This window comes from Aotus nancymaae, unplaced genomic scaffold, assembly GCF_030222135.1.
Source record: "Aotus nancymaae isolate 86718 unplaced genomic scaffold, 86718_ANA_hifiasm-v0.15.2.pri h1tg000021l, whole genome shotgun sequence".
In the NCBI taxonomy this organism is placed as follows: domain Eukaryota; kingdom Metazoa; phylum Chordata; class Mammalia; order Primates; family Aotidae; genus Aotus; species Aotus nancymaae.
Window position 1 is genome coordinate 320,847 of NW_026988433.1, and position 19,357 is coordinate 340,203.

At 51.0% G+C, this 19,357-nt stretch overlaps 1 protein-coding gene across 4 annotated transcripts in view; it reads left to right on the top strand.

The window, feature by feature from the left end:
* The first annotated feature begins 1,864 nt into the window (after window positions 1–1,864).
* CHFR (checkpoint with forkhead and ring finger domains) overlaps window positions 1,865–19,357 on the top strand; it is a 41,099-nt gene continuing 23,606 nt past the window's right edge. For 2 of the 4 annotated variants that reach the window (XM_021675886.2, XM_021675888.2), the window contains exons 1-5: window positions 1,865–2,009; window positions 6,779–6,878; window positions 13,937–14,046; window positions 15,537–15,596; window positions 16,200–16,412. In XM_021675886.2, the coding sequence (XP_021531561.2) occupies window positions 1,877–2,009; window positions 6,779–6,878; window positions 13,937–14,046; window positions 15,537–15,596; window positions 16,200–16,412 (616 nt within the window). In that variant the 5' untranslated portion in view covers window positions 1,865–1,876. Of the gene's footprint in view, window positions 2,010–6,778; window positions 6,879–13,936; window positions 14,047–15,536; window positions 15,597–16,199; window positions 16,413–19,141; window positions 19,235–19,357 lie in introns of all 4 variants that reach the window. The other 2 variants (XM_021675889.2, XM_064379518.1) reach the window with 2 other exon arrangements.

Genomic DNA, 19,357 nt, shown 5'->3' on the forward strand with positions numbered 1-19,357 from the left:
CAGAATGTTTGTGAACTTGATGGATTCAAAGATTTTCTGATTGGAACTTGGTTGAAAGAGGTAAAGACCTGGAGTTAATAAAATGTCTGGGTTAAGATAAGGGAGACCAACGTTCTATTTAATTTAATTTAATTTTAATTTGACAGGGTCTCTGTTGCCAAGGCTGGATTGTAGTGGCACAATCTGTGGTTTACTGCAGCCTGGACTTCTTGGCGGCCTCCCAAAGTGCTGGGATTACAGGCATGAGCCACCACCCAGGCCAAGCTTCTTAGACAGATGCGGTTCCAGGTAGCAGGCCTCAGAGAGAATATATTGTAAACGTTTCTTACCAGAGTTAGAAAGGTGCCAGACTCTTATATTTTCTCCTGGATCGGGAAAAGACATGGGAGGAGATTCTCTACAAAACAGATTTTGCCCAGGAGACAGTTTTGTAGGTCTACATGTCAGGGTGAAGTATGTTTTCTTCCAGGGCCTGCCTCATGTGATGTCTCAATGCTACAGTCGCTTTGGTCAGCCTTAAGGTATCTGTTTTAATGTTGATGCTGGTCAGTTACACCTGAATTCCAAAGGGAGGAGAGTATAATGGGACATGTCCAAAGCCTGGTTTCCACCAGGCACTGAACTGGTTCTTCAGGTTAACTTTGGCATTGAATCAGTTCATTCAGTTGGTTGGGGGGGCTTAGGATTTTATTTTTGGTTTACAAGGTATAGGTAACTATGCCTATACCTATATAAAAATGTTTATATATGTATATTTATATGTATGTATGGTTTGTTTTACACAAATGATGCCTACTTTTTTTTTTTTTTTTTTTTTGGTAGCGATGAGGTCTCAGGCTAATTTCGAACTCCTGGGCTCAAGAGATCCTCCTGCCTAAGCCTCGCGGAGCACGTTACAGGCGTAAATCACTGCGCCCAGCCCTGCTTCGCCCTCTTAAAACCGCACTTGGGGGCTCCTCCTCCCCCGCGCGGAACGCGCCTCGCCGTCTTTCCTCCGCTTTCGCCGATCAGGGAAAACGTTCAGGGAATACCCTCTGGCGCCCTTCTCTGGAGCACACACGCCAACGCCGCGGGATTCCAAGAAGTGGGTACTGAGGCAACGGGTACGCGCGTTCTGAATGGGAACACCCCGCAAAACGCCCGCCCAGACGTGGCCCCGGTCCGCCCGGCCCGCAACGCAGCCGCTCCCACTCGCAGAGCGCGCCGTGTCCGTCAGACTTCGGATCCGTGTGATCCGAAGGGAAATGGCACCCGAGAGGGTCTTCACGTGACGACTAAGGTGGACCCTCTCCTACTTCTAGAAGTCATCTGTAGGTCGGCGGGGCTTTCAGAAGCCCCTGGGCTCCCAATACAGAAGTTCGCCCTCCCTCCTGCCCCAACACAGCATGGCGCCGACCGCGGCCACTTCCGCGATCCGCCGGCGACGAGGTCTCCCTGCCAGGATCAAAGATGGCCGCGTGCTCCCCCACGCGCCGACTCTCGCCGGCCACTCCCGGCTCCGCTCTAGCCGCTGCTCTCGGTGGGCGCCGCCGCCAGCCAATCGCGGGGCGCAGACGCCGCTGGCCCCGCCCCGCGGCTCAGCTGAGGGAGCCGCAATGTCTGTTGACAGCGGCGGCGGCGCAGCCGGTTCCGGGTTCGGCGCGGGGCGGGGGTGAGCGCGGCCGGCCAGGGCGCTGCGTTGGGCGGCGCGGGGGACGCGGCTGCGCCCGTGGGAGGGGGCGCCCGTCGGCGTCCGGGCCGGGCCGCGGGGCCGCGGGGCTGCGTGGGCGCGGGCTGCCGGGCCGGGGCCCGCGGGGTGGGGCGGGCGCCGAGTCTCGGCCTCCGGGGTCGGGAGTCTCCACGGGCGTTTCCGGGGTCTCCGCAGATGTGAATCCCGATGGAGCGGCCCGAGGAAGGCGAGCAGCCGCCGCCGTCGCAGCCGTGGGGGCGGCTCCTGCGCCTGGGCGCCGAGGAGGGCGAGCCTCACGTCCTCCTGAGGAAGCCGGAGTGGACCATCGGGCGGAGACGAGGTGCGGGCCCGGGCGGGGGCGGGGCGGGGCGGGGCGGGCGGAGCCGGCGTTGGCCGCAGGCCTCCGGGGCGCCGGCGCGCTGTGCTCGCCACATTTTCAGAACTGCGGTTATTCGGGTGTCTGCGGATCCTTTAGTCCTCATTACACCTTTATAGACTAGTCGTATCGATGTATCCTCCAGAACGCGATACTGTCACGTTCGTTGCTGTGCAAAGTATATTTTCTGACTACAGTGGAACGAAATTAGAAATCAGTAACTGAAGGAAAAGGGGAAAATTCACAGATAGGTGGACGTTAAACACCACGCCCTTAAAGCAACCGATGGGTCAAAGAAGTCCTCACTGAGGACCTTTAAAAATACCTCTACACAAATGAAACAAAAACAGAATACACCAAAAGGTATTTAGGATGCAGCCAAGGCAGTACTCAGAGGGAAATTTATAGCTGTAGTGCCTACATTCAAAACGATCTCAAGTTGCAGCCTCTAGAATATTTATTTACTTAATGAACCCGGAAAAGTAAGAACTTGAACAAAGTCGGAGGAAGTTCCCTCACCCTCCACGTTCACTGCCTCCATGCTCCTAAGTGATCGTCTGGCAGTATGATTTCCCCTGGAGCCTTTGTACGAGGAGAGAAATGCACTGGTCATGTCAACAAAAACGTTTACTTTGAAAATTAATAAATTAGCATTCTGACATTATAGCTTTTTTTTTTTTGAGATGGAGTTTCACTTTTGTTGCCTAGGCTGGAGTGCAGTGGCGCGATCTCGGCTCACTGCAACCTCCCCCTCTGGGTTCAAGTGATGCTCCTGCCTCAGCCTTCCAAGTACCTGGGATTATAGGCATGCAGCACCACGTCCGGCTAATTTTGTATTTTTAGTAGAATCGGGGTTTCTCCATGTTGGTCAGGCTGGTCTCAAACTCAGACCTCAGGTGATCCACCTGCCTTGGCCTATCAAAGTGCTAGAAATAAAAGACACAAGGCACAGAGATAGAGAAAAGAGAGTTTGGGCCCTGGGGGTCCACTGCCAACCAAATCTCAGAGTCACGTGCAGTGGCCCCGAGTGTCAGCACATTCTGACTTTGATTGAGTACACAGCTGGGGGCAGGGAAGGTAGGGTGTCAGTAGGGCGTGGCCTTGTTGGTCAGGGCCTGGGGGCAGGGCATGGCAGTGATAGGGTCAAGTATGTCATGTGTCATACAGGTAGGGGCTCAGGAATTTTCAGCAGCCGAGATGAGGTGGGGAGCCTAGTGCATCAGCACTTTTCTGTACTTGATTTATGTTACTTTTACTGATGATCTCTTCTAAGAAAAAAGAAAACAGGTACAGAAGTGGAACATGAGATCGACACGGAACATGGCCACTGAAGCACAGCATCAGACAGAGATAATTAAGCCCCGGATGTCTGTGGGTCTGCTATCTAACAGCGTCAGGCCTACTGCAAGAGCTTGGAGAAGTGGAGTTTTCTCCTGACTCCTCCAAGGAAGGAGACGTCTCAGTTATTTTGGATGTCTCCTTCGATAGCTGGCCCAAAAAAAAAAAAAAAAAAACAAAACAGTAAGTGCTCAGCCAAGGCGCCCTCCAGCCGTCCTTATTCAGGCATGACCCAGGGCTTAAAGCACTTGCCTTAGGGTCATTCATTTCAGAGTGTCGCCCCAGGTTCACACTTCCGACCTGAGAGGCATTAGTAAAAGAATTAAGATCACCTGTGATAACTAAGATTACCTATGAATAGCTAATAACTGCTACGGTTATATTTCTGGTTACTTTCTTCTTCCTTATTGATATGGAAACAGGCTGAGGCTTTTGGCTCTTGCCTGGGCACTCACGGGATCTCCACCCTACAGATTAGGACTTAAATATATGAATTTTAGGGGGGGTACAGACAGTTCTTAACAGTTGTAGAACTTAATTATTTATTTATTTATTTTAAGACAGAGTCTTGCTCTGTCGCCTAGGCTGGAGTACAGTGGTGTGAGCTCGGCACATTGCAACCTCCATCCCCGGGGTTTAAGCAGTTCTCCCACCTCAGCCTCCCGAGTAGCTGGGATTACAGGCTTGTGCCACCACGCCTGGCTGATTTTTGTATTTTTAGTAGCAACAGGGTTTCACTATATGGGCCAGACTGGTCTTGAACTCCTGACCTTGTGATCCACCCACTTTGGCCTCCCAAAGTGCTGGGATTATAGGCGTGAGCCACCATGCCCGGCCTATTTATGTGTTTTTTTTGTGACGGAATCTTGCTGTGTCACCCAGGCTGTAGCACAGTGGCATGATCTTGGCTCACTGCAACCTCCATCTCCCAAGTTAAAGTGATTCTCCTGCCTCAGCCTCCAGACTAGCTGAGATTACAGGCGTGTGCTACCATACCAGGCTAATTTTTTTTGTTTTTTTGAGACACAGTCTCCCTCTGTCGCCCAGGCTGGAGTGCAGTGACGCACGCGATCTTGGCTCACTGCAACCTCCGCCTCGTGGGTTCGAGCAGTTCTCCTGCCTCTGCCTCCTGAGTAGATGGGATGACATGCAGGTAATTTTTGTATTGTTTTAGTAGAGACAGGGTTTCATCGTGTTGGTCGGGCTGGTCTTGAACTCCTGACCTCGTTATCTACCCACCTTGGCCTCCCAAGGTGCTCGGATTACAGGCATGAGCCACTGTGCCTGACCTTTTTGGTATTTTTAGTAGAGGTGAAGTTTCACCATGTCGGTCAGGCTGGTCTTGAATTCCTGACCTTAAATATTCCACGTGCCTTGGCCTCCCAAAGTGCTGGGATTACAGGCATGAGCCACTGTGGCCAGCCAGAACTTGATTATTTTAAAACAATGATGTGCCTGCCACATACAAGAAATTATTTGGGGGCAAAGGGAAAGCCTAGTTAACGTGTAGGAAGTGATGTAGCAACCTTGTCTTCCCAAAGAGCTATTTATCCTTATTTATCCTTTTTTTTTTTTTTTTCCTGAGATGGAGTCTTACTCATGTCGCCCAGGCCTGAGTGCAGTGGTGTGATCTCCGCTCTCTGCAACCTCTGCTTCCCAGGTTCAAGCAGTTCTCCTGCCTCAGCCACCCGAGTAGCTGGGATTACAGGTGTGCGCCACCATGCCCGGCTAATTTTTGTATTTTTAGTAGAGACGGGGTTTCACCATGTTGGTCAGGCTGCTCTTGAACTCCTGACCTCATGATCCACCCGCCTTGGCTTCCCAAAGTGTTGGGATTACAGGTGTGAGCCACTGCGGCCTGGCCCAGATTTTACTTTTGATGAACCTCAGTTAATCATTGTTTTTTCTGGTTTGTGGTTTTTGTGTCCTATCTGTGAAGTCCGTACCAGACCCAATGGCACTAAGATTTTCGCCTCCTCTTTTCCACTGGAAGTTTCATAGTTTTAGATTTTACATTTGTCTTTGCCCGTCCTTACACGCGGCTGCAATACTGGATTGATTACTATAGCAGGATGGTAAGTCAGTTAAGTAACGTGAGTCTTCCAGCTTCATTCTTTTTCAAAATTGCTTTGGTTATCCTACAGTTTTTTCTGTGAACTTTAGAATCTGCTTGCCAGTTTCTACAAGCCCTCTGGGATTTTGATTGAAATTGCGTTGAATGTATGAAACAACGTGGGGGAGAGCTGGCATGTTAACAGTATTGTCTTCTGATTCACACACCCATAGGTCAGTGATGGAGCAAGGCTCAGGCTGTAGCAGGTTCAGGTCGTCATTCTATGGGGAACATTTAGGAAAAGAACATTTGCATGGTCACTGTCTCCTGGACAGACCCTTTGCTTTTTAATTGCCTTTGGTGTCTATAGTATCTTTATATATCCTTATAGATTATATGAAACAGTAAAGGTTAATGATGAGGTATTAAAAAGCCTTTGCTCTTTTAAAGAGAGAGCAAGTATTGAGGATTTTCCCTTATGCATTTAACGAAGATAGAATTAGTGTACTCAGGTACAGATGCGTCCCTGTATATAAGATGCATTTTCTTTTTCTTTTTCTTTTTTTTGAGACAGAGTTTCGCTCTTGTTACCCAGGCTGGAGTGCAATGGCGCGATCTCAGCTCAGCGCAAACTCCGCCTCCTGGGTTCAGGCAATTCTCCTGCCTCAGCCTCCCGAGTAGCTGGGATTACAGGCACGCGCCACCACGCCCAGCTAATTTTTTGTATTTTCAGTAGAGACGGGGTTTCACCATGTTGACCAGGATGGTCTCGATCTCTTGACCTCGTGATCCAGGCGCCTCGGCCTCCCGAAGTGCTGGGATTACAGGCGTGAGCCACCGCGCCCGGCCCTAAGATGCATTTTCTTACATGTGTACGTATGCCTGTAACCAGTTGGCTGAGTCACTTTTTCTGTGACTGCTGTGCTTCAATTTTATGATGATTTATGAAACCTAAGTTTACATTCAGGACTAAATTAAGATACTGAAGAATTACTTAAGCCCCTGAGTTTCTTTAAAGTTCCAGTAATACTTACCAGGTTAGCCGTGTATGTGTGCATATTGTAAAATTGCCATTTAAGAGTCTGTGTGTAGCTGGAGGTGTTGATGGGTGTCCTTGAGGATGCGGATTTAGAAAGGTTCGGGACATAGTCCTTGCCCCTTTACTTTGGGTTAGCACTTAAATGCTTTTAAAATTTCTTCATACGTTGCTTGGTTAAGTGTGTTTTTACGTATGTGCAATGGGGATCCTGAGTTTGAACCCCGTACTTCAGTAAAGCAAAGGGCGGCAGTGGTCACAGGTCCCTCAGTCATATTCCATGTTGTCCCACCCTCTCTTTTTCAGGTTGCGACCTTTCGTTCCCCAGCAATAAACTGGTCTCTGGAGATCACTGTAAGATTGTAGTGGATGAAAAATCGGGTCAGGTGACACTGGAAGATACCAGGTGAGTACATTCTGAGCTGCTTCTGGTGTTTCTTCCAGTAGCTTAAGAAGCCTGACTTTGTGCTAGCACACTGTGTGCCATGGCTGAGGAGGAGAAATGCCATGTCTTTAGTGTGATGACAGCAACTCATTTTTATCACATAGCACAGGCCCGTGTCGCTTAGCGACAGGAATACCGTCTCTGAGAAATGTGTCGTTAGACAGTTCCATCATCTTGCAAACATCATAGAGTATACTTACACGAGCCTAGATGGCATGGCCTACTCCACACCTAGGCTATGGTCTAGCCGATTGCTCCTAGGCTGTAAACCGGTGCAGCGTGCTACTATACTGAATCCTACAGGCAGTTGTACCACAGTGATGAAAGTGTCTATCTAAACATAGAACAGGTGCAGTAAAAATGTGATATTTTAATCTTACGGTACTGCTATCGTATATGCAGTCTGTTGAACAAAACATTATTATCTGGGGCATGACTGTAGTTAATTAGCCTCCCAAGGTATGAGAAGATATGTCTCCTGGTTTCCAGGATGGGACCGTTGGTGACACTTTGGTGTCTGGGACCCTTCTTGAATGTATTCAAATTAAATGTGTCTCAGAAGTAAGACTTAAAAGATACTGATCATTTTTGGGTCTTGCAGGCCTATTCAATTTTGATTTCTTTCCCCCACATCAAAAAATCTTTTTTAAAAACTAATAAATTCTCGTTCTTGTACATCCTGAGTACAGGTTGAGTGTCCCATATCTGAAATGATTGAGACTAAAATGTTTAGATTTTGGATTTTTTCAGATTTTGGAATATTTGCATTATACTTACGAGTTGAGCATATCTGATTCAAAAATCTGAAATGCTCCAGTGAGTATTTTTTTGAGTGTCTTTTTGGGGCTCAGAAAGTTTCAGATTTGAGGTTTCTGATAAGGGACATTCAGCTTAGGAATATTCAACTAGAAAGTGGAAAGCTTGGCCAGGCGCGGTGGCTCACACCTGTAATCCCAGCACTCTGGGAGGCCGAGGCGAGTGGATCACGAGGTCAAGAGATCGAGACCATCCTGGCCAACATGGTGAAACCCTGTCTCTACTAAAAATACAAAAAATTAGCTGGGCGTTGTGGTTTGCACCTATAGTCCCAGCTACTCAGGAGGCTGAGGCGGAAGAATCGCTTGAACCCGGGAGGTGGAGGTTGCAGTGAGCAGAGATCCCGCCACTGCACTCCAGCCTGGCAACAGAGCATGAGTCTGTCTCAAAAAAAAAAAAAAGAAAAAAGAGAAAGTGGAAAGCTTTCCATAATCCCATTCATACATTAAAAATGAATATGTGGGTCCGGGCGCAATGGCTCACACTTGTAATCTCAGCACTTTGGGAGGCCAAGGCGAGTGGATCACAAGGTCAGGAGTTCAAGACCAGCCTGGCCAAGATGATAAAACTCTGTCTCTACTAAAAATACAAAAAAAATTGGCCAGGAGTGGTGGCGGGCACCTATAATCCCAGCTACTCAGGAGGCTGAGGCAGAGGATTGCTCGAACCCAGGAGGCGGAGGTTACAGTGAGCCGAGATCACGCCACTGCACCCCATCTTGGGCGACAGAGCAAGCCTCCGTCTCCAAAAAAAAAAATGCATGTGTAGGTATGTTAAATTCACATAAATGCGATTACACTACACGTACTGTTGTAGCATCAGCGTGTTTCTTTTTTTTTTGCCCAGGCTGGAGTGCAGTCGCGCGAGCTCAGCTCACTGCAGCCTCTGCCTCCCAGGTTCTAGCGATTCTCCTGCCTCAGCCTCCCATGTAGCTGGGACTACAGGCATGCGCCACTGCTCCTGGTTAGGTTTTTGGTACTTTTAGTAGAGAGGGCTTTCACCATGTTGGCCAGGCTGGTCTCGAACTCCTGACTTCAGGTGATCCACCTGCCTTGGCCTCCCAAAGTGCTGGGATAACAGGCGTGAGCCACCGCGCCCGGCTATCGTTTTGACTTTTCTTATAAATAACACGGCAGTGACTCTTTCCCAAACTCTGCCTTCATGTTTGTTTTCTTGGCCTGGTTTCTTGGAAGGGAAGCCTGTGTTAGAATGTGTCTATTCATTTTCTGTTTTTTATTTTTTTTGAGATGAAATCTTGCTCTTGTCGTCCAGGCTGGAGTGCAGTGTAATAATCTTGGCTCACTGCAACCTCCAAGCGATTCTCCCTGCCTCAGCCTCCCGAGTAGCTGGGATTACAGGCGCCTACCACCGTACTTGGCTAATTTTTATATTTTTAGTAGAGATGGGTTTTGCCATCTTGGCCAGGCTGGTCTTGAACTGCTGACCTCAGGTGATCCACCTGCCTCAGCCTCCCAGAGTTTAGGATTATGGGTGTGAGCCACTGCGCCCGGCTGTTTTTCTTTTTTTTTTTTTGAGACAGAGTTTCGTTCTTGTTGCCCAGGCTGGAGTGCAATGGCACAGTCTCAGCTCACTGCAACCTCCGTCCCCCAGGTTCAAGCGATTCTCCTGCCTCAGCCTCCTGAGTAGCTAGGACTACAGGCATACGTCACCATACCTTGCTAATTTATATTTTTAGTAGAGATGGGGTTTCACCATGTTGGGCAGGATGGTCTTGATCTCTTGACCTCATGAACCACCTGCCTTGGTCTCCTGAAGTGCTGGGATTACATATGTGAGCTACTGCACCCGGCCTTTTTTTTTTTTTTGAGACAAAGTCTCACTCTGTGGCCTGGGCTGGAATGTAGTGGCATGATTTTGGCTCGTTGCAACCTCTACCACCTGGGTTTGAGTGATTCTCCTGCCTCAGCCTCCCGAGTAGCTGGGATTACAGGCACATGGCACCACACTTACCTAATTTTTGTATTTTTTTTTTTTTTTTTTTTTTTTTTAGTAGAGATGGGGTTTTACCAAGTTGGCCAGGCTGGACTTGAACTCCTGGCCTCAGGTGATCTACCCACCTTGGCCTCCCCAAGTGCTGGGATTACAGGTGTGAGCTTCTGTACCCTGTCAGAACGTGCCTATTTTAAATCTGCTATAAGTGGCAGGTGGTCTTCTAGCAGTATGTTGAGAGTGCTTTTCTCACTGCAGGATTTTTTTTAGGTGGTAAAGATTAGGCTCTATGAGATTCTTAGGCAACTAATAGTTTCAGGGACAGAAGATTAGAAAGTAGGTTTTTTTTAGGAAGAACTGATGCTCCTTTTCTTAGTCTAATAGGTATCAGACCAAGTTCTGTATTTCTCGGCACAATGGAGAAGGCAGAGTGCTGGTCCTGGGTTGTCCCACCTGTACCAGGGCCTGGCTTCCCTGTGCTGGGTGCTAGTCCTGGATCATCCCACCTGTACCAGGGCCTGGCTTCCCTGTGCTGGGTGCTGGTCCTAGGTCATCCCACCTGTACCTGGGCCTGGCTTCCCTGTGCTGGGTGCTGGTCCTAGGTCATCCCACCTGTACCTGGGCCTGGCTTCCCTGCGCTGGGTGCTGGTCCTAGGTCGTCCCACCTGTACCTGGGCCTGGCTTCCCTGTGCTGGGTGCTGGTCCTGGGTCGTCCCACCTGTACCTGGGCCTGGCTTCCCTGCTCTGGGTGCTGGTCCTGGGTCGTCCCACCTGTACCTGGGCCTGGCTTCCCTGCTCTGGGTGCTGGTCCTGCGTCATCCCACCTGTACCAGGGCCTGGCTTCCCTGTGCTGGGTGCTGGTCCTGGATCATCCCACCTGTACCTGGGCCTGGCTTCCCTGTGCTGGGTGCTAGTCCTGGATCATCCCACCTGTACCTGGGCCTGGCTTCCCTGTGCTGGGTGCTAGTCCTGGATCATCCCACCTGTACCTGGGCCTGGCTTCCCTGTGCTGGGTGCTAGTCCTGGATCATCCCACCTGTACCTGGGCCTGGCTTCCCTGCTCTGGGTGCTGGTCCTGGGTCGTCCCACCTGTACCTGGGCCTGGCTTCCCTGCTCTGGGTGCTGGTCCTGGGTCGTCCCACCTGTACCTGGGCCTGGCTTCCCTGCTCTGGGTGCTGGTCCTGCGTCATCCCACCTGTACCAGGGCCTGGCTTCCCTGTGCTGGGTGCTAGTCCTGGATCATCCCACCTGTACCTGGGCCTGGCTTCCCTGTGCTGGGTGCTAGTCCTGGATCATCCCACCTGTACCTGGGCCTGGCTTCCCTGCTCTGGGTGCTGGTCCTGGGTCGTCCCACCTGTACCTGGGCCTGGCTTCCCTGCTCTGGGTGCTGGTCCTGCGTCATCCCACCTTTACCAGGGCCTGGCTTCCCTGTGCTGGGTGCTAGTCCTGGATCATCCCACCTGTACCTGGGCCTGGCTTCCCTGCTCTGGGTGCTGGTCCTGGGTCGTCCCACCTGTACCTGGGCCTGGCTTCCCTGCTCTGGGTGCTGGTCCTGCGTCATCCCACCTTTACCAGGGCCTGGCTTCCCTGTGCTGGGTGCTGGTCCTGGATCATCCCACCTGTACCTGGGCCTGGCTTCCCTGTGCTGGGTGCTAGTCCTGGATCATCCCACCTGTACCTGGGCCTGGCTTCCCTGTGCTGGGTGCTGGTCCTGGGTCGTCCCACCTGTACCTGGGCCTGGCTTCCCTGCTCTGGGTGCTGGTCCTGCGTCATCCCACCTGTACCAGGGCCTGGCTTCCCTGCTCTGGGTGCTGGTTCTAGGTCATCCCACATGTACCTGGGCCTGGCTTCCCTGCTCTGGGTGCTGGTCCTGGGTCGTCCCACCTGTACCTGGGCCTGGCTTCCCTGCTCTGGGTGCTGGTCCTGCGTCATCCCACCTGTACCAGGGCCTGGCTTCCCTGCGCTGGGTGCTGGTTCTAGGTCATCCCACCTGTACCTAGGCCTGGCTTCCCTGCGCTGGGTGCTGGTTCTAGGTCATCCCACCTGTACCAGGGCCTGGCTTCCCTGCTCTGGGTGCTGGTTCTAGGTCATCCCTCCTGTACCAGGGCCTGGCTTCCCCGGGCTGGGTGCTGGTCCTGGGCCGTCCCGCCTGCTTCAGGGCCTGGCTTCCCCGGGCTGGGTGCTGGTCCTGGGCCGTCCCGCCTGCTTCAGGGCCTGGCTTCCCCGGGCTGGGTGCTGGTCCTGGGCCATCCCACCTGAACCAGGGCGTGGTTTCCCCGTGCTGGGTGCTGGTCCTGGGCCATCCCACCTGTACCAGGGCGTGGCCTCCCCGTGCTGGGTGCTGGTCCTGGGCCATCCCACCTGTACCAGGGCGTGGTTTCCCCGTGCTGGGTGCTGGTCCTGGGCCATCCCACCTGCTTCAGGGCTTGCACTGAGTGCTGGTCCTGGGTCATCCCACCTGTACTAGGGCCTGGCTTCCCCATGCTGGGTGCTGGCCCTGGGCCATCCTGCCTGCTTCAGGGCCTGGCTTCCCTATGCTGGGTGCGGGCCCTGGGCTGTCCCACCTGTGCCAGGGCTTAGCTTCCATGGGCTGACTGTATGGGGGTGTTAGTTTCCTGTGGCTATTGTAACAACTTGCCACAAACTTAGTGGATTTAAAAAACACAAATTTATTGTCTTACTAGAGTTAGGGAGGTCCAAAGTCCGATGTTGATCTGATGGGGCTAAAATCAAGCTCTGTACAGGGTTGGTTTCTTTTTGAAGTTCCAGGGGAGAATTTGTTCTCTGCCTTTTCCAGCTTCCAGAGGTGCTACGTTCCTTGGCAGAGGTGGGCTTAGGGGTGGATGCTCAGGCAGAAGAAACACATGTATGGGGACCTCCAAGCATGAGCAGGGTCGTGTGGTCAGAGTGCGTGGTGAGCGGCAGAGGGAGCTTGGGCTTTAGCCTGAGAGCAGTGAGGAGTCATCGAGAGAAGTGAAATAAACAGATTTTTGTTTGGAAAGAGCATGAGGATGAGTGATGACTGCAGTCGCCCCTTGGCATCCGGGGGGATTGGCTCCTGTGCTCCCGCGTGTAGCCAGCCCTGCGGAACATGAAGATACAGAAAGTCAGTCCAGCAGATGTGTGGGTTTCGCGTCCCTCCAGCTGAAAAAAGCCCGTGTATGAGTGCACTGCACAGTTCAAACCTGCGTCTTCCAGGGTCAGCTTTGTACTGCAACGGCAGAGCTCGGGCACACACGGCCACTGCTGGTTTTGAAGGTTTTACGGGGCGATGGCCATGGCAGTTCATTTGCTCACTGTCTGCGTTTGCTTTCCTGCTACAGGTGGCCGAGCTGAGTAGCAGCAGTGGTGACTGGTGACCAGGTGACCACAAAACCTGCACTGTTTACCACCTGTTTACAGAACTGTTTGCCACTCTCGTACCTCAGCAAACTGTGGTGGCCACTCAGATGTGAATTCTGTCCACTGCTGGGGCCTCGAGAGTGAGGCTGCAGAGCTGAGGCTGTGTGTTTCGACTGAAATGGGTCGGTTTGCTCGGTTGCGGTTTTGTGTGTCGGGATGCTGTGCTCTTGGGCCGTCATCATCTAGCCAGTGCCTGATTTTCTGTCAGGTCTCTGTGCAGAAGTCCCCAGGAGGCACTTCTTGCCCCATTGACTTAGTCTCCTCCTGTCTGTCCCGGGGTCAGCAGCATCTGCATTGGCCTCTCCCCAGGCAGATCGCCTCGAGGAGCTTGGCAATCAGACCACAGGTTCTGAGCACAGGGCCACGTCTTGCAGCTAATGGCCCAGCACTTACTCTGCTGCCCAGAGCCAGTGTCTTGGGAGGAATCAGTACTTATTTGAGGCACGAGCTCTGGGGTCGTGATGGCCGTGGGGAATGGAACTGTGGATAGCACAGGTCCAACTCGGGGAGGCCGGAGATGGAAGCGCCACACTGCGGGACGAGGCCTCGGAGTCCACCAGGCGGCACGTGGGAGAGAACCCGGCCCTGCAGCGGCACAGGTGCCAAGCACGTGAGGAGGTGTGGCTGCTGGTTAGGCTGTCAGTCAGGGAGAAGTGGGCGAGCCATTTCTCAAGAGATTGGCGAGGGTGCATGCATGCATGCATCGTTAAATATCGACGCTGTTCCTATGAGGATTTCCAGAACGGTCATATTGAGCCTCTTTGCTAATGGTGCTGGAAAAAAAAATCTTAAAAAATCTTGTAACTCCAAGTTATTTTAAGTAGGATAAATTGTGTTTTTGTTTTTTTCAGCACCAATGGAACAGTGATTAACAAGCTGAAAGTTGTTAAGAAGCAGACTTGCCCTCTACAGACTGGGGATGTCATCTACTTGGTGTACAGGAAGAATGAGCCGGAACACAGTAAGAGAGAGGAGGGCTTGCTGGGGTCAGACCCGTTCGGGGGTGCGCTCTGCTGAGGCTGGGAGGCATCTTCAGAGAGAGTCTGTGCAGCAGATCCTTCCCATAGGAACGTTCCTCCTGGCAACATCCCCTTTATTGGTCATGTAGGTTCCTGATGTGAATAGTGTCTGCTGAGGAAGAGGAGTGCTGACTTTGCAGCCTGAGTCCCAGCCATTCCTCAGAAATACCACTATGGCCATGAGCAGCAAATCCCAGAATGGCAGCCAAGGAGAAACTAGTGGAGATGGGTTAGGTTATACAGGAGAGGAACTTGAGTTATGGGGAGTAAAACCTAGGACCAGGGATCTGGAGGCCATTGGTGGTCCTGTTTTTGGAGACCTTATGAGAAATACCGGAGGTTAGACTGGATTCCAGTAAGACTTTCTCAGCTCCAGGTGGCTGTGTCTTTGTTTTGTGAAGATGGTATAGGATAAGGAAAGTTATGGGAGTCCTTCGAAGGTCACCCTGAAATATTTATTTATTTAACTTTTTTTTTTTTGAGATGGAGTCTTGCTCTCTTGTCCAGGCTGGAGTGCAGTGGCGCAGTGGTTGCAGCTCACTGCAACCTCCACCTCCTGGGTTCAAGTGATTCTCCTGCCTCAGCCTCCCAAGTAGCTAGGACCACAGGCGCGTGCCACAACGCCCAGCTAGTTTTTGTATTTTTAGTAAAGACGGGGTTTCACCATGTTGGCCAGGCTGGTCTCCATCTCTTAACCTCGTGATCTGCCTACCTTGGCCTCCCAAAGTGCTGGGATTACAGGTGTGAGCCACCGCGCCCAGCCTATTTAACTTTTTTTGAGACAGAGTCTCACTCTGTTGTCCAGGCTGGAGTGCAGTGGTACAATCTCGGCTCACTGCAACCCCTGCCTCTTGGGTTCAAGCGATTCTCCTGCCTCAGCCTCCTGAGTAGCTGGGATTACAGGTGCCCGCCACCATGCCCAGCTAATTTTTGTGTTTTTAGTAGAGATGATGTTTCACTGTGTTGGCCAGGCTGGTCTCAAACTCCTGACCTCAGGTGATCCGCCCGCCTCGGCCTCCCAAAGTGTTGAGATTACAGACGTGAGCCACTGCACCCGGCCACTCCTGAAATACTTAAAGACCACAATGGCAAGGAAGAATGGAGCAAATATGTCGTAGCCATCTTCAACATAACCTTAACCACCCCTTGCTTCACAGAAGGATCTTGTATCTGCTCCTTTTTGTGGCGTGAAATTATAAGTGAGGCATAGATTCTTCACCTTAGTCTGCCTCCTGATGCCATTTTTCCCTGAGGCTTATTTCTTTTGTGTTAGTAAAGATGTTTTAGATACCTTGTTTGGATGAATTTGTTATTAGCTGATGAATCAAAATAATCAACAAAAACAAGTGACTGGAGGGAACAGAGAGAAACATTTGAGTTCTCACTTTGCACAGGGGCCGCCACTTCCCTGACTTGATTAATTTTCTTTTAGACGTGGCGTTTCTCTATGAATCTTTAAATGAAAAGCAAGGCATGACACAAGAGTCCTTTGGTAAGTAAGATTAGAGTGAAGAAGCAGATGCATATTAGGGGCTGTCGCATTCTTTTTTTTTTTTTGAGACGGAGTTTCCCTCTTGTTGCTCAGGCTGGAGTGCAGTGGCGTGATCTCAGCTCCACCTCCTGGGTTCAAGCGATGCTCCTCCTTCAGCCTCCCAAGTAGCTGGGATTACAGGCGTGCGCCACCACACCCGGTTCATTTTTTGTATACTTTCCTTTTTTGAGATGGAGTCTCGCTCTGTCTCCCAGGCTGGAGTGTAGTGGCGCGATCTCGGCTCACTGCAACCTCCACTTCCTAGGTTCAAGTGATTCTCCTGCCTCAGCCTCCCGAATAGCTGGGATTACAGGCATGTGCCACCACACCTGGTTAATATTTTGTATTTTTAGTAGAGAATAGACGGGGTTTCACTGTGTTAGCCAGGATGGTCTTGATCTTCTGCCCTTGGGGTCCGCCTGCCTTGGCCTCCCAAAGTGCTGGGATTACAGGCGTGAGCCACCGCGCTCCTCTGGGGCTGTCGAATTCTTAAGAGCGTTTCAGTCCCTAGAGTGTCTGCCTGAGCCCTGGATGTGTGCTTCTTCTGCTCCTTTTGGATTACAGAAGCTAATAAGGAAAATGTGTTCCATGGGACCAAAGATACCTCAGGTGCAGGGCGCGGCGCCGATCCCCAGGTCCCACCGGCGTCACCCGCCGCCGCTCAGGTGTGCTTTGAGGAGCCACAGCCATCAACGTCGACGTCAGACCTCTTCCCCACAGCCTCTGCCTCTTCCACGGAGCCGCCTCCTGCAGGGCAAAAGCGTTCCTCCAGTTGCGGTGAGGTTCCATCTCATGAGGTCTTGGTGCTGGTTGCATAGCTTTTGTTCACTACTCTTTACTGTGTTGTTAGAGAGACAGATAAGTGACCGAGGACTGGCATGAGGTTCTCAGTAGTAAGATTTCGTGGTAGTCAGTATTGACTGTGTTGTTCCATCCCCAAGAGAAGTGAAGATCAGGGACTCCAGTACCATGGTGTGTTTCACAGTCTCATTGAGATTATAATTTACGTACTATCAAAGGCATCCAGATAAAGCATACATTTCAGTGGATTTTAGTACATCACAAGGTTGTGGGACCATCACCATTTTCCTAGCACCAGAAGGAACCAGTGCCCATCAGCAGTCACTCCCGTCCCCTTCCCCCAACCCCTGGCAGCTGCGTGTGCTTTTGGTCTCAAGATTTGTCTGTTCAGACATTTCACGGACATGGAATCCAGCATGGTCCTTTGTGACTGGGCTCTTTCACTTAGCATGATGTATTCAGACTTCATCCAGAGGAGGGTGTATTTATTTATTTTTATTTTTATTTTTTTAGAGATGGGGTTTCTCCACGTTGGTCAGGCTGGTCTCGAGCTTCCAAGCTCAGGTGATCCGCCCACCTCAGCCTCCCAAAGTGCTGGGATTACAGGCCTGAGCCACGGCGCCTGGCTGAAGAGGGTGTATTTAAAACCAGTTTTACAGATGCTCTTTCTTATAGCATGAACTCTTTTACCTCCTCCCTGGTAATTGAGAAGAATTCCATCTGGGTGCAGTGTGACGGGAATGTTTTCATGTGGATGTTGTTATGTGGAATAGGTGGACATATGTTTTCCTTCAATTGGATTGCCCTATACATACTAATTTTTTTAACTTTATTTTATTTTTGTATTTTTATTTTTTTGAGATGGAGTCTCGCTCTGTCACCCAGGCTAGAGTGCGGTGGTGCGATCTTGGCTCACTGCAACCTCCTCCTCCCGGGTTCAAGCGATTCTCCTGCCTCAGCCTCCCGAATAGCTGGGACTACAGGCACTTGACACCATGCTCAGCTAATCTTTGTATTTTTAGTAGAGACGGGGGTTTCACCATATTGGCCAGGCTGGTCTCGAACTCCTGACCTCATGATCCACACGCCTTGGCCTCCTAAAGTGTTGGGATTACAGCTGTGAGCCACTGTGTCTGGCCTTTTGTTTTTTGAGGTGGAGTCACGCTCTGTCGCCCAGGCTGGAGTGCAGTGGCACAGTCTCAGCTCACTGCAGCTCCGCCTCCTGGGTTCAAGTGATTCTCGTGTGTCAGCCTCCTGAGTAGCTGGGATCATAGGCGCCTGCCACCACACCTAGCTAATTTTTGTATTTTTAGTAGTGATGGGGTTTCACCATGTTGGCCAGGCTGGTCACCAACAGCAGAGTGTTCTAAAAGCATACCTCACTCTGACACGACATCCCCCCAACCATCTGAAGAGTAACGTTCACATGTTTTGTAACATTCCAATGTGAATTCAGGACATACCTGGGAGGGCTTCTCAGGTGCTAATCAGGGAAGCTAAGTTGCACACAAGCCTGTGGAGCGTGAGTGCTGTGTAGTTTTCACCTGTTACTTCTGGAGATAAGAGGAACTGCTTAGACCAAACCCGTGACAAACATTTCCTACTGACCTGTCACCTGTAGACTCTAAACACAACCCCAACTTCTCAAAGCCTCTTTAATTTTGTTTTGTTTTAACATCATAACCTTAAGTGTGTGAGTGGAAGAAAATAACACTTCAAAATGAAAACGTTCCAGTGCTGGGCAGAGTGGTGCACACCTGTAATCCCAGCACTTTGGGAGGCTGAGATGGGCAGATCCCTTGAGCCCAGGAGTTTGAGACCAGCCTTGGCAACATGGTGAAACTCTGTCTCTACAAAAAATAAAAAAATTAGCTGGCCATGGTGCCATGTGCCTGTAATCCCAGCTACTTGGGAGGCTGAGGAGGGAGGATTGCTTGAGCCTGGGAGGTGGAGGTTGCAGTGAGCTGAGATTGCACCACTGCACTCCAGCCTTGGAGACAAAGCCAGAACTTATCTCAAAAAAAGAAAAAAGACCTATAATCTCAGCACTTTGGGAGGCCAAGGCAGGCAAATCACTTGGAGGTCAGGAGTTTGAGACCAGCCTGGCCAACGTGGTGAGACCCTGTTGTCTCTACTAAAAATACAAAAATTACCCAGATGTGGTGGCGGGTGCCTGTAGTCTCAGCTACTTGGGAGGCTGCAGCAGGAGGATCACCTGACACTGGGGGGCGGGGGTTGCAGTGAGCTGAGGGCTCGCCACTGCACTTCAGCCTGGGTGACAGAGTGAGACCCTGTCTCAAAACAAAAAAAGGTGATTAGAAAGTTTGCCTGTTTTTCCGCCAAGGTCATTCTAGTCGTTACACCTCTGGCTTCTTGCTCCTGGAGATAGAGCTTTCCCTACAAGTCACTGCTCTGTCTCCTTCCTCTTGTCACACCTCTTGTAAAATAGTTCACACGCAGTACCACGCATCTCTCCACTGAATTGTCTGTGCTTTACACAGACACATATATATGTGTGTGTGTTTTTTTTTTTAAGAAATGAGGTCTTGCCCTGTTGCCCAGGTTGGGAGTGGTGTGACCCTAACTCACTGTAACCTTGACCTCCTGGGCTCAAGTGATCCTCCCACCTCGGCCTCCTGAGTAGCTGGGACCATAGGCTCTCACTGTCACACCCTGTTAAGTTTTTTGTTTTGCATTCTTTGTAGAGATGGGGTCTTGCTGTGTTGCCCAGGCTGGTCTCCAACTCCTGGGATCAAGTGATCCTCCCACCTCGGCCTCCCGAAGTACTGGGATTACAGGCGTGAGCCCCATGCCCGGCCTCAGACCTCTATTTTTTATTTTTATTTTTATTTTTTGAGAGGGAGTTTTGCCCTTGTTGTCCAGGCTGGAGTGCAGTGGTGCGATCTTGGCTCATTGCAAAC